This window comes from Leptosomus discolor, chromosome 6, assembly GCF_034619465.1.
Source record: "Leptosomus discolor isolate bLepDis1 chromosome 6, bLepDis1.hap2, whole genome shotgun sequence".
Taxonomy (NCBI): Eukaryota; Metazoa; Chordata; class Aves; order Leptosomiformes; family Leptosomidae; genus Leptosomus; species Leptosomus discolor.
In genome coordinates this window covers 67436600-67450848 of record NC_141396.1, presented here as the reverse complement: position 1 = coordinate 67450848, position 14249 = coordinate 67436600, and the positions used below count along the sequence as shown (strand labels likewise).

Below are 14249 nucleotides of genomic sequence, written 5' to 3'. Positions count from 1 at the left end.
GGGGGCGACAGGACCCCTGCAACGTCCCTGCCTGCCCCCGGGGACCCCGAGGCGGGCCGGGGCGGAAGGGCTGCCCGTGGGGAGGCGCAGGCGCCAGTGCCAGGAGGGTTGTTAGGGCGATCAAATCCCGTGCTCCTGGCAGCCCCTTGAAGTGGTGCAGCGACCCCGAAGGGCACGACAGTGGGGCCTGGATGGCCCCCACCAGCCTCGGGGCTGATCCCCCAGCAGGACCCCACAGCCCGTGCCCGGAGCCACTGCATTGTGGGGACAGAGCCCTCCCCGCAGCCCCAGGGACCACCACTGAGCTGCCAACACAATTCCCTCCATGGAGCAATCCTGTCTCCTGACACCAGATCAGAGACCACGGGGGTCTCTCTGGCAGGAGAGGTGTGGGGCGGCTCTGTTTGCCCCCAGGACCAGCTCTGCCCATGTCCCTGCCTGCACCAAGCGGCTCAGAGGCCGTCATAGGCGCTGTGTTCCCGGGACCTGCTGCCCCCCCTACCCCCGGGGACCCGACTCGGGGCAGCGTGGTCCCCGCTCCAGGGCCGTGGGAGCCCACGCCAACGCGTGAGTGGGAGAGCAGCGGGGCTGGACCCGTGCCCAGTGTTGCTCAACCCCTGGCCGTGTTTCGCAAGCGGGCAGCTCTGCTTGCCACCCAGCACAGCACATGGCGGCTCCCGGCAAGCACCGCGCCGGGCGGGCGCGAACCCCTCGGCAGCAGCTCTGCCGGCAGTGCCACCAGTGGGGACACGCCGGGACAGGGCAGAACTGCAGGACGCTGCTTCTGCTTGGCCCCACGCGCTGGTGGGCACAGGAGGGCTGCAGCCAGCCGGCCGACGGACTGCACACACCGGGTCTGCTCCCCGGCCCCCCATTTCTCACCTGCCGAGGGTCGCTGGCGGGCTCAGGAGCCGGCAGGGAAGGGCATGGAGTGGCCTCACGTCGCTCCGGCACCCACTGGAAAACAGAAAGACACCGATGGCTGAAGTGCGGCAGCAGTGCGACCCTGGCTTTCCCGCCTCCTGCAGTGTCCTGGGGCAGCCACCGCCTCAACAGCTGGTCCACATGGGAACGGTGCCCGGGCCACGCGGGAACACCCTCGTGTGCGGACCCAGCCCCAGTGGTGGAGGCAGCGGGGAAGGGGCCGAAGTGCGACATCCCGGGCAGGGGAGTCGGGTGTGGGAGGGCAGGAGCGGGGTCCGGGGGTCCCGGGGGAGCCGGGAGCACATGCCGGGCGGCACGGAGCCCCGTGGCCTCCTGCCCAGGACACGGTGTGCGATCCCCGGGCTGCCCCTGTCCTGGTGTGGCCCCGAGGGGGCAGCGGGGGGGAAGCGGGGCCGCAGCTGGGCCGGGGATTGGTGCTGCGGGAGGAGCCGCCGGGCCGGTGCAGAGCCCTGGGGTCCCGTCCCGGGGTAAGGGAGGGCCGGGACCGGGGCTCCCGTGGCCGGTCGGGCCGCGCCCGCACGGGGTAGGACGAGAGGAGAGGGGAGCGGCAGAGGGGGACAGCGAGGAGGAAGCAGGGGACAGCACCGGCGGGGCACGGGTAGCACCGGGCAGGCGGGCGGCACCGGGACCAAACCGGCCCGGCCGCCCCCCGCCAGCCCCGCCGCCTCCAGCGGCGTCAGCGCGGCTCCGGCCCCGGCTCCCCCTCCCAGCCCCGCCGCTTACCGGAGAGTCCCGCCGCGCCGGGCGGGTCTGCGCGGCCCCGCGGGGCGGAGCGGCAGCGGGAGCGCGCCGGGGCAGGGCGGAACTGTGCGGGTCCGCACCGGTCCCGGCACCGTCCCCAGCGGTCGCGGTCACCGCCACGTCACCGTCACCCCGCGCGCCCCGCAGGGATCACGGCACGGCCGGGCCCGGCTCCAAGGTGCCGCGGGTCTGGCGGGCGCGCGCGGGGATCGAACCCGGAATCACGGCGGGTGGGCGGGGGGGGGTTAAGGTGTGGCGGGGGGCGTGGCCAACGTCGGGGGTGTGGCTAAGAGGGCGCGGCCGGCGCGGGGGCTGCCGGGAGGTGTGGCGGAGGGGGCGTGGCCGGCGCGGGGCTGCCGGGAGGTGTGGCGGAGGGGGCGTGGCCGGCGCGGGGCTGCCGGGCGGCGTGGCGGAGGGGGCGTGGCCGGCGCGGGGCTGCCGGGAGGTGTGGCGGAGGGGGCGTGGCCGACGCGGGGGCTGCCGGGCGGCGTGGCGGAGGGGGCGTGGCCGGCGCGGGGCTGCCGGGAGGTGTGGCGGAGGCGGCGGCGGGGCCGGGGCCGGGGCCGGGGCGGCGGGGCTGGAGCGGAGTGCGGCGCGATGCAGAAGTACGAGAAGCTGGAGAAGATCGGAGAAGGTGCGGCCGGGCCGGGCCGGGCCGGGGCCGGGGCTGGGGTTGGGCGGGAGAGAGGGAGGGCCCGGGCGCGTTTCGGGGGCCGGGGGCGGTGCCGGTACCAGGGGCCCGGTGCGGCGGTGACCCGGCTGCCCGCAGGCACCTACGGGACCGTATTCAAGGCCAAGAACCGGGAGACGCACGAGATCGTGGCGCTGAAGCGGGTGCGGCTGGACGATGACGACGAGGTAAGGGCCGGCGGTGGGGGGCCGGGACCGGGCCGGTGCCGGTGCCGGGTCCGGGCCCACCGAGCGCGCCCCTCTCTCCGCAGGGCGTGCCCAGCTCGGCGCTGCGGGAGATCTGCCTGCTCAAGGAGCTGAAGCACAAGAACATCGTCAGGCAAGGGCGGGGGGGGGGGGGGGGAGCGGCCGGTAGCCGGGGGGGACGGGAGGCGGGGGGCTGCCCCCCCTCGGGTGCCCCCGGGACCTGGGGGAGCCGCCTCCCCCTCTCCGGGAGGGCCTCAGGGTCCCCCTTTCCCCTCGCAGGCTGCACGACGTCCTGCACAGCGACAAGAAGCTGACGCTGGTCTTCGAGTTCTGCGACCAGGTGGGGGCTGGCGGCGGGGCAGCACCGGGGCCGGGGTCGCTGCTCCGGGCCCCCACCGCTCCCCGACGCGGCCCCCGCTCCCTCCTTCCCAGGACCTGAAGAAGTACTTCGACAGCTGCAACGGCGACCTGGACCCGGAGATCGTCAAGGTGCGCCTGGGGGGGGGGCTCTGGCCGCCCCCGGGGGTCCCGGTGCTCGTCCTGCCCCGGGGTGCGGCGTGGCGGGCGGCCGTACGGACCGGCTGGCGGCGGCGCAGGGCTGACGCTCGGGCCCGCTCCTCTCTGCAGTCATTCATGTACCAGCTGCTGAAGGGCCTCGCCTTCTGCCACAGCCGCAACGTCCTGCACCGGGACCTCAAACCCCAGAACCTGCTCATCAACCGGGTGAGGCGGCGGACGGGGCGGCGGGACGGCCTGGGGCGCCCCGGCCGGGCCGCGATGGGGGTTACACCGGGGGGCAGGCGTCCGGCTGACCCCAGCCCGCGGCTCCGTCCCTGCCCGGCGAATCTGGTCGATGGGAAAGGACAAGGGCAGGGAGCGGCAGCGGGGGGCGGCAGGACGGGGCGTCCCCTGCGCTGTGCTGACGGTGCGGCGCTTCCACCGCAGAACGGGGAGCTCAAACTGGCCGACTTCGGCCTGGCCCGGGCCTTCGGCATCCCCGTGCGCTGCTACTCGGCGGAGGTGAGCTGGGAGGTCCGCGCCTGCGCTGGGGGCCTTCTCCTGGACGGGGTGAGGGGCTCGGCTGACCCATCCCCCGGCTGGCGGAGCGTCTCCCCCGTCCCTCTGTGCAGGTCGTCACGCTGTGGTATCGGCCCCCGGACGTGCTCTTCGGTGCCAAGCTCTACTCCACCTCCATCGATATGTGGTCGGCCGGGTGCATCTTCGCAGGTAGTGCCGCCGGCACGGGGGGCTGCTGGCACGGGGGGCTGCCGGCGCGGGGGGCTGCCGGCGCGGGGGGCTGCGGCTGCCACGGCCAGGGGCCCTCGGGGCCATCCCCTCTCTGTCCCCTAGAGCTGGCCAACGCCGGGCGGCCCCTGTTCCCGGGGAACGACGTGGATGACCAGCTGAAGAGGATTTTCCGATATCCTTGCGGGGCTGCGGCGGGAGGGGGGCTGCCCCTTGGGCAGGGGAGAGCGGGAGGGGGCTCTGCCTGGGATTGGCGGGGGTGGGCCAAGTGACGGGTGGGCGCAGCGGTGGCCCTTGACCACTGCCGTCCCCACGCTGCTGGGAACCCCCACGGAGGAGCAGTGGCCGGCCATGGCCAAGCTGCCGGACTACAAGGTGAGGCGGGGGCGGGCCGGGGGGAACGGGGTGGGCGGGCGGGCAGGCGGCAGGGTCTCACCTCTCTGTCCCCAGCCCTACCCCATGTACCCCGCCACCACCTCCCTGGTCAATGTGGTGCCCAAGCTGAACGCCACCGGCCGGGACCTGCTGCAGGTGAGACCTGTGGGGCAGGGGGGGCCCGTGGCTCGCCCCCCGCCCCGCCTCGGCCTCACCTCCCGCCTCTCCCCCCCCAGAACCTGCTGAAGTGCAACCCTGTGCAGCGGATATCTGCGGAGGAGGCTCTCCAGCACCCCTACTTCACAGACTTCTGCCCTCCCTAGGCCTCCCCCGGCGCTGGCCTGAGCTGGGAGGCAGCCCCCCGGCCCCTGGCACGCTCCCAGCAGCGGTGGGGAGGGGACAGCCCCCCCACGGCAGCGGGGGGCACGGACGGGAGGTGAGGAGCGAGGTGCCAGCACCCCGGAACTGCAGCCCCCCCCTCCCCGCCCTCAGTATTTATTAGGTTTTTAACCCAATGCTGCCCCGGTTCTGCCCCGGCTGCGGGGTGCTGGCGTGGACCCCCCTGCCCCCGACCCCCCAGCCCCCGGCGGGGCCGGGGCTGCCCCCGGGGCTGGCCGAGCGCGCACGGAGCCCTCCCGGGGACACGGTGCTGGTGGAGGGGCAGGACCCTCTGGGACCAGGTGTAGGGACCCCGGTGGGGCGGGATCCCCCACCCCTCCTCTCCCTGCTGCCCCCCCCCAGGCCCCTTCCCCGGCAGGGGAGGGGGGTGCCGGGTACCAGCTCCCTGGGGTGGGGGTGGGGAACCCCATTTCTTTTCTACCGTGCTGCTGTACGTGGGTGAACGTGCGTGTTTGTTACCTCCATAAAGAGCTTCCCCCCCCAGCGCCTGCCTCCTTCTTCCTGGGGCACCGGGGACCCCCGCTGCTGCCTACCGGCCCCCCTGCCACCCCCCGGCCCTCGGCACAGCCCTCGTGTCCCCCCCAGCAGGACAGGAGCGGGGCCTGGGGCAGCTCTTTAATGGGGCTGGGGGCTGCAGCGAGCGGGCGTCGCACGTACAGCGCAGCGGGGGGGGGGGGGGGGAGGGGGGGCGCAAGCGGCACATGCAGGTACACGGGGGCAAGGCTGGGGGGGGGCCCGCCACCCCCAGCCCCCCCGCCACCCCCTCGGGTGAGGGTCAGGGGGGGGGTTTGTCCCCAGAGCGGTGCACCTCGGGGCCCGGTGCCAGCCCTGCAGCCGCCTGGGGAGTCCCCCGGTGCCGGCGGGGCAGAGCGGCGGGGGTCTGCTGCCAGCGGCCCCCCCAGTGCCCCCCCGGGCCGGCCGGGGGGCGCAGGCTGGGCCCTCAGCAGGCGAACTCCTCGAAGGCGCCTAGAGCCGGGTGACGAGGTAGCACGTTCGGGGCGAAGCTGAGACTGTCCGGGCAGCAGCGCAGGGGGGGACGGGTGTTCTGGGGACAGGGGCGGGGGGGTGGTCGAGGGCAGCCGGGGGGTCCGGCTGGCCGATCCCCACCCCGCGCCTGTGCTGCAGCCGCCGTCCTTAACCCCCCCCCCCTACCCCTTGCCCCCTCCCCACGCCCCCCCCCCGGCTGCCCTGGGAACCCGGCCCCAGCTTTGGGGGGCGCAGCACGCAGCCACTGCGGAGCAAGGCTGTCCCCTCCCTGTCCCCCCTGTCCCCGAGCGGCCAGCAACCCCCAGGACCGGGGCTGCCTCCTGCCCCGCAGCGTCCTGCAGGGGGGGGGGGGGCGAGGTTGGGGTGGCCCCCGGGGGGGTCCCTAAGCAGGGGGACGCGGTACCGGGGAGCGATGCATGAGGATGGGAGCGGAGCCGGGGGGGGGGGGGGGGCGACCCCCACGCACCGGCTCCGGGGATGATGCCAAGAAAAGCCTGGGATGGAGGGAAGGGGGGGCGGACCCCGGGGCCCATCTACAGGGGAATGGGGGGGGGGGTCCCTGCCTGGGGGGTCGCAGCCCCGCTGCGGCGCCGTGGCCGCGTCCTCCTCGCCCCTGGCTGTGCCCCGGCCGGGGACCCCCGTCACCCCCCCGGGGGGAGGCAGCCCAGCAGCCCCCCGCGCCGGCCTGGCCGGGGGGGGGGTCTCTGGGCGCTGCCCCCCCGGTGCGGGGCCGGGATCTCTACCTGGGGCCCGGAGGGAGCGGGACAGCGGGGCTGCCCGGGACCGCTGGGTGCTCCTGGCGGGACGGACGGACGGACGGACAGAGAGGAGCGAATGAGCGCGCGGGGTCCGAGCGGGAGATGGTGCCGGTCCCGGGCGGGACGAGGCCGAGCAGCAGATGGGTGGGATGAGGTGCGAGGCCCCCCCTTGCCGGCTGAGCCAGGGGAGGGGGGACAGGGCGGGGTGCGGGGTGCTGGGCGGGGGGTTACCAGGGTGCTGCTGTCGCTCCGGGGGTTCCTCTTCTTCTCCTTGTAGAAACTGAGGAGTTTGTCCCGGAACACCTGGGGGAGACGGGTCAGAGCCCCCGGCTGCCACCCCGAGCCCCCCCCCCCCCCCCGGCCGTGGGGCAGCGCAGGGGGCCGGGGGTGCTCACCTCGTACAGGTAGTCGAAGATCTCCAGGATGGTGAGGAGGCTGGCACCGATGAAGAGCCCCATCTGCCCCCCGATGTCACCTGGGCAGGAGGGCAGCGTTAGAGAGGGGCTTCCCCCCCCGGACCCCCCCCAGGACCTCCCCACAGTCCCCCCCCCAGGTGCTCACCCAGCAGCCCTGCCACCTCGTACGCCTTCTTCTGCTCGATCATCTCATAATTCAGGGCCTCGAAGAAGATGTCCAGGACCAGCACGTTGTCCCTGGCGGGGGACAGAGGGACTGGGACGGACAGACATGCCTCAGGCAGTACTGGGGGGCTCGGGGGGTCTGGGTTGTGCCTCAATGGGACAGGGCAGAGGGGGTCTGCCCCGTGCTGGGGTGGCACAAGGATGTACTGTGCCATGCTGGGCTGCGCCGTGCCATCCCGTGGCACGCTATGCCATTCTGTGCTGTGCCACGCCATGCTGTGCCGTACTATGCTGCGCCGTGCCATGCTATGCTGTGCTATGCTGTCCTGTGCTGTGCCATGCTGTGCTGGACTGCACCATGCCGTGCCATGCTCTGCCATGCCGTGCTGTGCCATGCCGTGCCATGCTCTGCCATGCCGTGCTGTGCCATGCCGTGCCACGTGGGGTTTTTTCCCTGTGTTGGGGCAGACCTGCACAGGGGACGCAGTGCCAGGCCATGCCATGCCGTGCCCGGTCTATTCCGGGCCATGCCGTGTGGCTGTGCCGTATCACGCCGCCAAGCCATGCGGTGCACTGCGTGGTGGGGCTGCGGGCCAGCGCGGCGGCGGCGGCGGCGGCACTCACGCGATGTACTGCTCCGTCTTGTTGAATTTCTTGGCCAGGTACCGGGCGGAGGCCTTGCTGGGGATCTTCACCATCGAGAGCTCTTTGCCGTAGCGCACCATGGCGCAGGGCGTGCGGCAGGCGCAGTACTCGCTGTCCTTCTTCACCAGGAAGTCTGGGGGGGCCGCGGCTGGGACCGGGACCACCGGGACCCTGACCCCTGCCTGCTCCCAGGGTAGAGCCCAGGCCCTGGCCAAAGCCTGGTCGGTGGCGTGTGCCGGCGGCACAGGACAAGCGTGCCGCAAGCGCTGCCGGCGGTGCACGGACGGGGAGCCCAGACCTGCGTGTCTGGGGTGTGAGTGGGCAGGGGCAGCAGTGCCCCCCCCCAAGGGAGGGCATGGGGACACCGGGACCACGTTCACAGTGATGGAGCCTGTTGGGGGGTGCACGAGGGGTCCTGGGGATGAGGCTGGGGGTGTCTGGGGATGCCGGCCCCCAGGGCGAGACCCTGGGCTGGGGACGCCGGAGGCGGCGGGGCCGTGGCGGGGGCCATGGCGGGCAGGGTGCCGCCGGTACGTACCCAGCGCGGGGTCGGCGCACTCCTTGTACTGCTCCGGCGTGCAGACGTTGGCGTTGCCTGCGGGGCAGGCGGCGGTCGCAGGGGCAGGAGGGTCTCTCCACCGCCCCGGCCCCACGGCGGCCGCCCCCCGGCCCTGGCCCCCTCCCCGGCTCACCCGGCATGTGCACCATGCGGCAGTTGCAGTTCTCGGCGAGGTAGCGGGTCTCGCAGTCCAGGCGGCAGGCGGTGATGCTGTAGTTGGTGAAGAAGTCGGACTCGATGGGGGTGGCCTTGCAGTCCCCCCAGGGCGGGGGCAGGTACACCAGCTGCCGGCCGCGGGCTAAGGAAAACACGGCGTCCACGGCCCGCGTCCGTCCCCCAGCCCGGCCCACCGCGGTGCCCTGTCCCACGCAGCCGGTGCTGGGGGGTCGTGCTGCCCCAGAGACCCCGCTCCCACCCTCTGTGCCTCCTTGCCGGGAACGGGGATGGGCATCGGCGGCGGCGGCGCCCACAGCCGGCGCAGCAGCAGGATGGAAGGGACCGGGCGAGGCCGGCACGTGGCACCAGGCGGGAGCACGTGGGAGCCAGACGTGCCAGGGGGTCGGCATGGACCCCCGCGCTCCCCGAGGTGGCCGGCGGGGCTGTGCCACGGCCGGTGCAGGGACGGTGCTTGGTGAGGGAGCGTGCTTGGTGCCTGGCAGGGTGCCGAGGGCCACGCTCCCACCGCCGCCGCGCTCCCTGCCACCCACGCCGCGAGCGCCGGCACACATGGAGACGCCCACTCGAGACACCTAAATTTAGGTGTCTGTCTGTGCGAGCTGGATGCCGCCCCTGCCGACGGTCTGTTCGGCAGGAGGCTGGGGGGTCGCTGCCAGGAGCTGGTGCCTGTGGTGGGACCGAGCGATCCTGGCATGGGGCTGCCCCACACCGTGCCGCCGTGCCCTGGCCGTCGTGGCAGTGGAGCTGCCGCACCGGTGGCGCGGTGCCTGCCGTGTGGCACGGCTCGGCACGGGATGTCCCCGCGGGGATGGCTGCGGCCGTGCCAGGGCCGCCTGAGCCCCGGGGTGGGGGGTCTGTGCCCCTGCAGCCCCCTCGTCGCGCCGCCCGGGCGCCGCGGCCGGATACCCGCTGCTGCTGGCAGGACACGAAGGTCTGGAAGCCGGGCGCCACGCCGAAGCCCAGCTGGTCGATGAAGGGGGGCTCCTCCTGGCTGTGGATCTGCACCTTCACCCCCGCCTCGTAGGAGGTCTCGTCTGCAAGGCAGGGAGGGCGTCGGGGGCGCGGGGCGGCAGCCGGGCCGTGGGCAGGGCAGCGGGGGGACCCTCACCCGTGTCCCCCCAGACAGGCAGGTATTCCTCTTGCTGGACGTTGAGCATCAGCTCCAGGCCGTTCCCCGCGCCGCCCTGCAGCGTGGTCAGCACCTCCCGGCCCGGGCCCCCCGAGTTGAAGGTGTAGCACTTGCCCAGGCGGGTGAAGATCTGCGGGGACGGGAGATGAGCCCCCCCCGCCTGCTCCACACCCACCGAGCAGGGCTGGGGGGTGGCAGCTCCTGGGGACCCAGCATGGCCCCAGGGCAGGATCCCAGTGCCCCACCGGACCCAGAGCAGGATCCCAGTGCCCCCAGTGCGGGATCCTAGTGCCCCACAGGACCCGGAGCTGGATCCTAGTGCCCCACTGGACCCAGGGCAGGATCCCAGTACTCCCAGAGCAGGATCCCATTGCCCCACTGGACCCAGGGCAGGATCCCAGTACTCCCAGTGCAGGATCCCAGTGCCCACAGACCCCCTGCCCAGGACTGACCCTCCTCTTCCCGCAGAGCCCTGCAGCCATTTCACAGCGAGCACAGACCTGCAGCTGCAGCCCCACGCCCCCCCCCAGGACTCCCCATCTCCACCGTGCTTCCCCACTGCCCCACGTCTCCCCACGGTCCCATGGGTGCAGGATGGGCAGGAGAAGCCACCCTGGGGCAGCGCAGTGGGAGCTTCACCGAGTGCCTGGGGCTGGGGGGACAGCAGGGCAGGCAGGCGCCGTGCCCCCACCCCACCATCGCCCCATGGCCCCAAAACCTGCTCAGCCCTGGGGGTCCTGCCCAAGCCCTGCCCAGGGCAGAGCCAGCCAGGGCTGGGGCTGATGTGGGTCCTGCCCGGGGCAGAGCCAACCGTGGCCGTGGCCGTGGCAGAGCTGGCACTCAACGGCGGTGAAGTTCTTGGGGCCACAGTCCTGGTTGCGGCAGCATCTCGTGGATGGGGTGCCCGGCGCGCTGGTAGAAGGCGCCCAGGTCGTCGCTCTTGCTAGGGAAGAAGCCGGCGAGGCCGGGGGGCCACCCCAGCGCCACAGGTACCGGGGCAAGTCCTTCCTCCCCGCTGCCAGCAGCTCCTTGCCCAGCCAGAGCGGGTCATCAGGGGTGAGCCAGGAGAGCTGGACGTGGCTGTAGATGCAGAGGGTGACGGCGAGGACGTGGCTCTGCGCCTTGTCCACCGCGGTGACGTGGGGGTACGTGGGGTAGTGCAGAGGGAAGGTGCTGGCCCAGAGCAGGCGTCGCGGCGCTGGCACCCTGGGCACGAAGATGCGCCTCAGCCCCTGCAGGAGCGGGTGAAGGCGGCCAGGCCAGCAGCCCACCGTGCCCCCGCCAGCTCGGCAGCCATGGCGGCCTATCCTGCCCGGCTTTGCAGGGGGATTGGGGTCCAGCACGGCTCCAGGGGGGACATGGGGCTGGGTAGAGACGTGTAAGCAGGGAGGGCACGAGCCAGGATGGCGACGGGGACCAGGGCTTGGCTTAGCCACGGTAGCAGAGGACATCATCCCCACCAGGACCTGGCAGCCTGCCTCGTGCCAGTGACCCCAGAGCCCCCAGGGACCCTGCACCCATAGCCAGGGACCCCAGCACCCCCAGGGTCCAGGGCCCAGGGGGCAGAGACCCTGCCCAGAGCCCCCAGCAAGACCCTGAGCAGAACAACCCCGAGCGACCCCACCAGAGACCCCCCCCCAAACCCACAGTCCCCTTCCCCACCACATACATGGCACTTCCCACCCCCCAGCTGAGGCCCCCCAGCCCCAGAGCAGCCCCCCCAGACCCCTGCCCCACTCCCCCCGTGCCCCTGGGGCAGATCCTCATCCTATATAGGGGCCCATGGAACCCCCCGCCCCATGGAGGGGCTGCCCCAGGCACAGGGCAGGGGGCTGCAGCCATGGCCCCCCAGCCCCATCACTGACCCAAGGTTGGGGAGGGGCGTGAGGCAGGGGGGCTGTAACTGCCCCATGGGGTCAGGGCCCCCTCTGCTATGGGGTCTCCCCCCGTCTTGCCCCACTGGGGGGGGGGGGGGCGCTGCTATGGCGACGGGCTGCTCCCAAAGAGGGGAGCCATTGCCATGGCAACGCGCTGCCCAAGGAGGAAGGGGGGGGCGGCTGCCATGGCAACGGCTGCCCGGCACAGGGATGCGCTGGGACCTGGCGGCTGGGGGGGACAGGATAGGGATGGGGATGGGGACACAGCCCCAGCACTGCCAGTCCCCCTGCTCCCCACGTTCGAGGGTCCCATCATCAGCCCCCCCCAGCCCTCCACCCCAGGCACCCCCTGTCCCTGCTCCGCTGGGGACCCCCAGCCCTGCACCCCGGGCACCCCCTGTCCTTGCTCCCTACAGACCCCCTGTCCCCGCACCCAGGACCCTCCTGGCCCCCAGCACCTCCCGTCCTTGCACCCCCAGCTTCCCCCAGCCCTGCCGGCCCACGGGGGAGGCAACTGGGGGGCACGGGCCCAGCCTGACGGCCCTTGCTTTGGGGCACTCGCCACGTGCCCAGGGACCTTGGGGACCCCAGGGACGGGGCTGGGATGAGGTGCCACGCACAGGATGGGAGCCCTGGAGCCCACCGCTGCCGGATGGGACACGGTGCCAGGAGCTGCCGGCTCAGCGCCGAGGCCCGGGGCAGAGGACCGTCATCCGTGGCTAAGCCCGGCATTAGCCCTGTATTTTTAGCCGGCAGAGCTGTGGCGGGCGCAGGGCTGAGCCGGGTCAGGGTGGCCCCGTGGGGGCTGCGGGTGCCGGGCGCCGCCGCGGCCGCTCGGGCAGAAGTTTCTCGGCGCCTGGCAGAGACGAGGCCGCGGCGGGGCCGGTCGTGCGGCACACGTGGGCAGAGCCCGACACTCCCGGCAGCACCCACAAGCCCGGGGCAGCAGGAGCAGCGCGGCACAGCATGCGTCCCCGGAGACCCTCGGCGTGGGGACAGGCGGGCACCCACACGCACCCAGGGCGGGCACCGATCCCGCACGCCGGCGGCACGCCAAGGCCCCGGCGGCTCAGCCACGCTCCCTGGAGAGGCGCTGGCTTCCAGGCTGCGGCGAGCTGCCGTCACCCAGTGTGTGCCACCCCGGGGGTCCTGCCCTGGGGACCCTCAGCCCTCCTGCCGCACGTCCCGTGCCAGCCGCCACCGCCCGGCCCTGCCCCGGGAGCACCGGCGGAGCTGCCCAAGGGGATGCTTTCCCGCTGAGCTCCCGAGGAAAATTAATTTTGCACACTAACAGCCTTAAGCCGACGGTAATTGCTGTTGTGACAGCCTGGCCGATCCCACGGTGACGGTGATGGGGGCTGAGCAGAGCCACACACGGCGGGCACAGGCTGCCCAGCTCCACCGAGTGCGCTGCTCCCCCGGCGCTGCCACAGCACAGAGGATGTGCCCGTCCTGCCCGTGCCACTGTCCCTGCCCGTCCTGCCCCATGCCACCAGCCCAGGGGAAGCAGCTCTGCCCCGTGCAGCCCCGCTGGTGCTGCCGGGGCACAGTGGCTGCGGTGGGAGCACACGGGCACCGGCGATTCCCCAGGACGGGAGCAGAGCAAGGCGCAGCCCCAGGAACGGTGGTGGGTGCTGCGGGCAGTGCCAGGGCCGGGCGCCCACGGGCTGTGGGGGTACGGCTGTGGCACGGGGACCCATGCCCACGCCGGGCAGGCTGTGCGGGGGAGCTGCGGGCGTGGGGGCCTGTGTGCAAACACAGCCCGGGGGAAGCGGCTGCTGCTGCCGGTGTCTGGGCAGCATCCGGGGCTGGTGCAGGGTGAGTGGGGCCATGGGCCATACCCGTGAGCGTCCCGCACCCATGAGCATCCCGCACCCGTGAGCATCCCGCACCCGTGAGCATCCCGCACCCGTGAGCATCCCATACCCACGAGCGTCCCGTACCCGAGGGGCTGATGCAGGCTGAGCTGCCCAGCCTGGCGCAGGGCCCCCGGCACAGCACGGCTCCAGCCTGGGCGCCGTTCCCAGCTGCCTGGCACCCCTGTGGTGAGCGTGGGGTGGGGGCACCCCTGGCTGATGTGCCGTGGGCGGTGGGATACGCCGGCGGGACGGCCACGGGTCAGGAGAGGAGGCTCGCCCATCGGTGCTGCAGCAGCCCCAGCGTGCCGGTGCCCCGACCGCGGCGGGACACTTCACGTCCATTCGCGGCCCCCGGGGGCACGTGGCCACCCCATCCCCGGCAGAGCCCCCTCCTCCAGCCGGGCACCGCGCCGCCCCCCGAGCCCGGCACTCACCACGGTGAAGTTGCGGGCGGTGCAGTTGGCGCCGCGGAAGGAGCACTGCAGCAGCATGTCGGCCAGGTCGTGGCCGGTGCGGTTGTAGAACTCGGCCATGCTGAAGGGCTTCGCCTTGAAGTTCTTGAAGTTGGCCTTGTCGCGCAGGGCGGCCAGGACGTGGGGCTCGGCCAGCTGCGGGTTGCTGATCTCGTAGCGGTCGTTGAGCAGCGCCAGCAGCTCGCCCACGTGGTACATGTCGTTGCGGGTGATCTTGGAGAAGCGGAACTCGTTGAGGTTGCAGATGGTGATGGCCGGGAAGGTGAGGTTGTGGGCAGCCACCTCGTCCAGCTTGGTGACATGGGGGTAGGTGAGGAAGTAGGCGACGCGCTCGGCGCAGACCAGCAGCAGCAGCCCCAGCGAGCCCAGGAAGAAGGCTCCCCACAGCACCCGCCGCAGCGACACGGCCCCGTAGGCGAAGACGTGGCTGATGCCGTGCAGCGAGGAGCTGTGGGCGAAGGCCCGCAGGCTGGAGACGCCCTCGCCCTCCCCGCTGCCCTCCGAACCCGACCTCATCATCCTCCCGGCGGGAACCGGGACCCTCGCTCTCCCCGGCGCCCTCAGCCCCCCGCCCGACCGCGGCCCATCGCAGCGCTCAGGGGGTGCGGGCAGGACGGGGCGGG

The 14249-nt window shown here is 73.2% G+C and overlaps 2 protein-coding genes across 3 annotated transcripts; one reads left to right on the top strand and one right to left on the bottom strand.

Annotated features, from left to right (window-relative positions):
* Positions 1–2259: 2259 nt before the first annotated feature.
* On the top strand, positions 2260–4642 carry CDK5 (cyclin dependent kinase 5). 2 transcript variants are annotated; one of them, XM_086467076.1, is made up of 12 exons: positions 2260–2320; positions 2456–2544; positions 2628–2695; positions 2842–2902; positions 2995–3051; positions 3190–3285; positions 3508–3582; positions 3693–3789; positions 3913–3982; positions 4122–4182; positions 4258–4338; positions 4419–4642. In XM_086467076.1, the coding sequence occupies exons 1-12, from the start codon at positions 2284–2286 to the stop codon at positions 4503–4505; spliced, it is 879 nt and encodes a 292-aa protein (XP_086323202.1). In that variant the 5' UTR covers positions 2260–2283; the 3' UTR covers positions 4506–4642. The 2 variants fall into 2 exon arrangements, with proteins under 2 accessions (XP_086323202.1, XP_086323203.1); XM_086467077.1 differs by lacking the exon at positions 3190–3285.
* A 905-nt stretch (positions 4643–5547) lies between these two features.
* ASIC3 (acid sensing ion channel subunit 3) lies at positions 5548–14145 on the bottom strand. The gene is made up of 11 exons (XM_086467075.1): positions 13588–14145; positions 9397–9547; positions 9195–9322; positions 8245–8395; positions 8091–8147; positions 7532–7685; positions 6888–6979; positions 6722–6801; positions 6558–6629; positions 6312–6364; positions 5548–5626 (listed from the first exon to the last, which is right to left on the bottom strand). Exons 1-11 carry the CDS (start codon positions 14143–14145, stop codon positions 5548–5550), a joined length of 1575 nt encoding a protein of 524 aa, XP_086323201.1.
* Positions 14146–14249: the final 104 nt, after the last annotated feature.

Excerpts from the sequence above, each read along its gene's own strand:
- CDK5 (XM_086467076.1), top strand. The coding sequence starts at position 2,284 with ATGCAGAAGTACGAGAAGCTGGAGAAGATCGGAGAAG. Across the intron at positions 3,790-3,912 it reads GGCCGGGTGCATCTTCGCAG|AGCTGGCCAACGCCGGGCGG; the intron begins GTAGTGCCGCCG and ends TCTGTCCCCTAG. Across the intron at positions 3,983-4,121 it reads CAGCTGAAGAGGATTTTCCG|GCTGCTGGGAACCCCCACGG; the intron begins ATATCCTTGCGG and ends TGCCGTCCCCAC.
- ASIC3 (XM_086467075.1), bottom strand. The coding sequence starts at position 14,145 with ATGATGAGGTCGGGTTCGGAGGGCAGCGGGGAGGGCGAGGGCGTCTCC. Across the intron at positions 8,148-8,244 it reads CCGCATGGTGCACATGCCGG|GCAACGCCAACGTCTGCACG; the intron begins GTGAGCCGGGGA and ends CCTGCCCCGCAG. Across the intron at positions 6,802-6,887 it reads CGAGGTGGCAGGGCTGCTGG|GTGACATCGGGGGGCAGATG; the intron begins GTGAGCACCTGG and ends CCTCCTGCCCAG.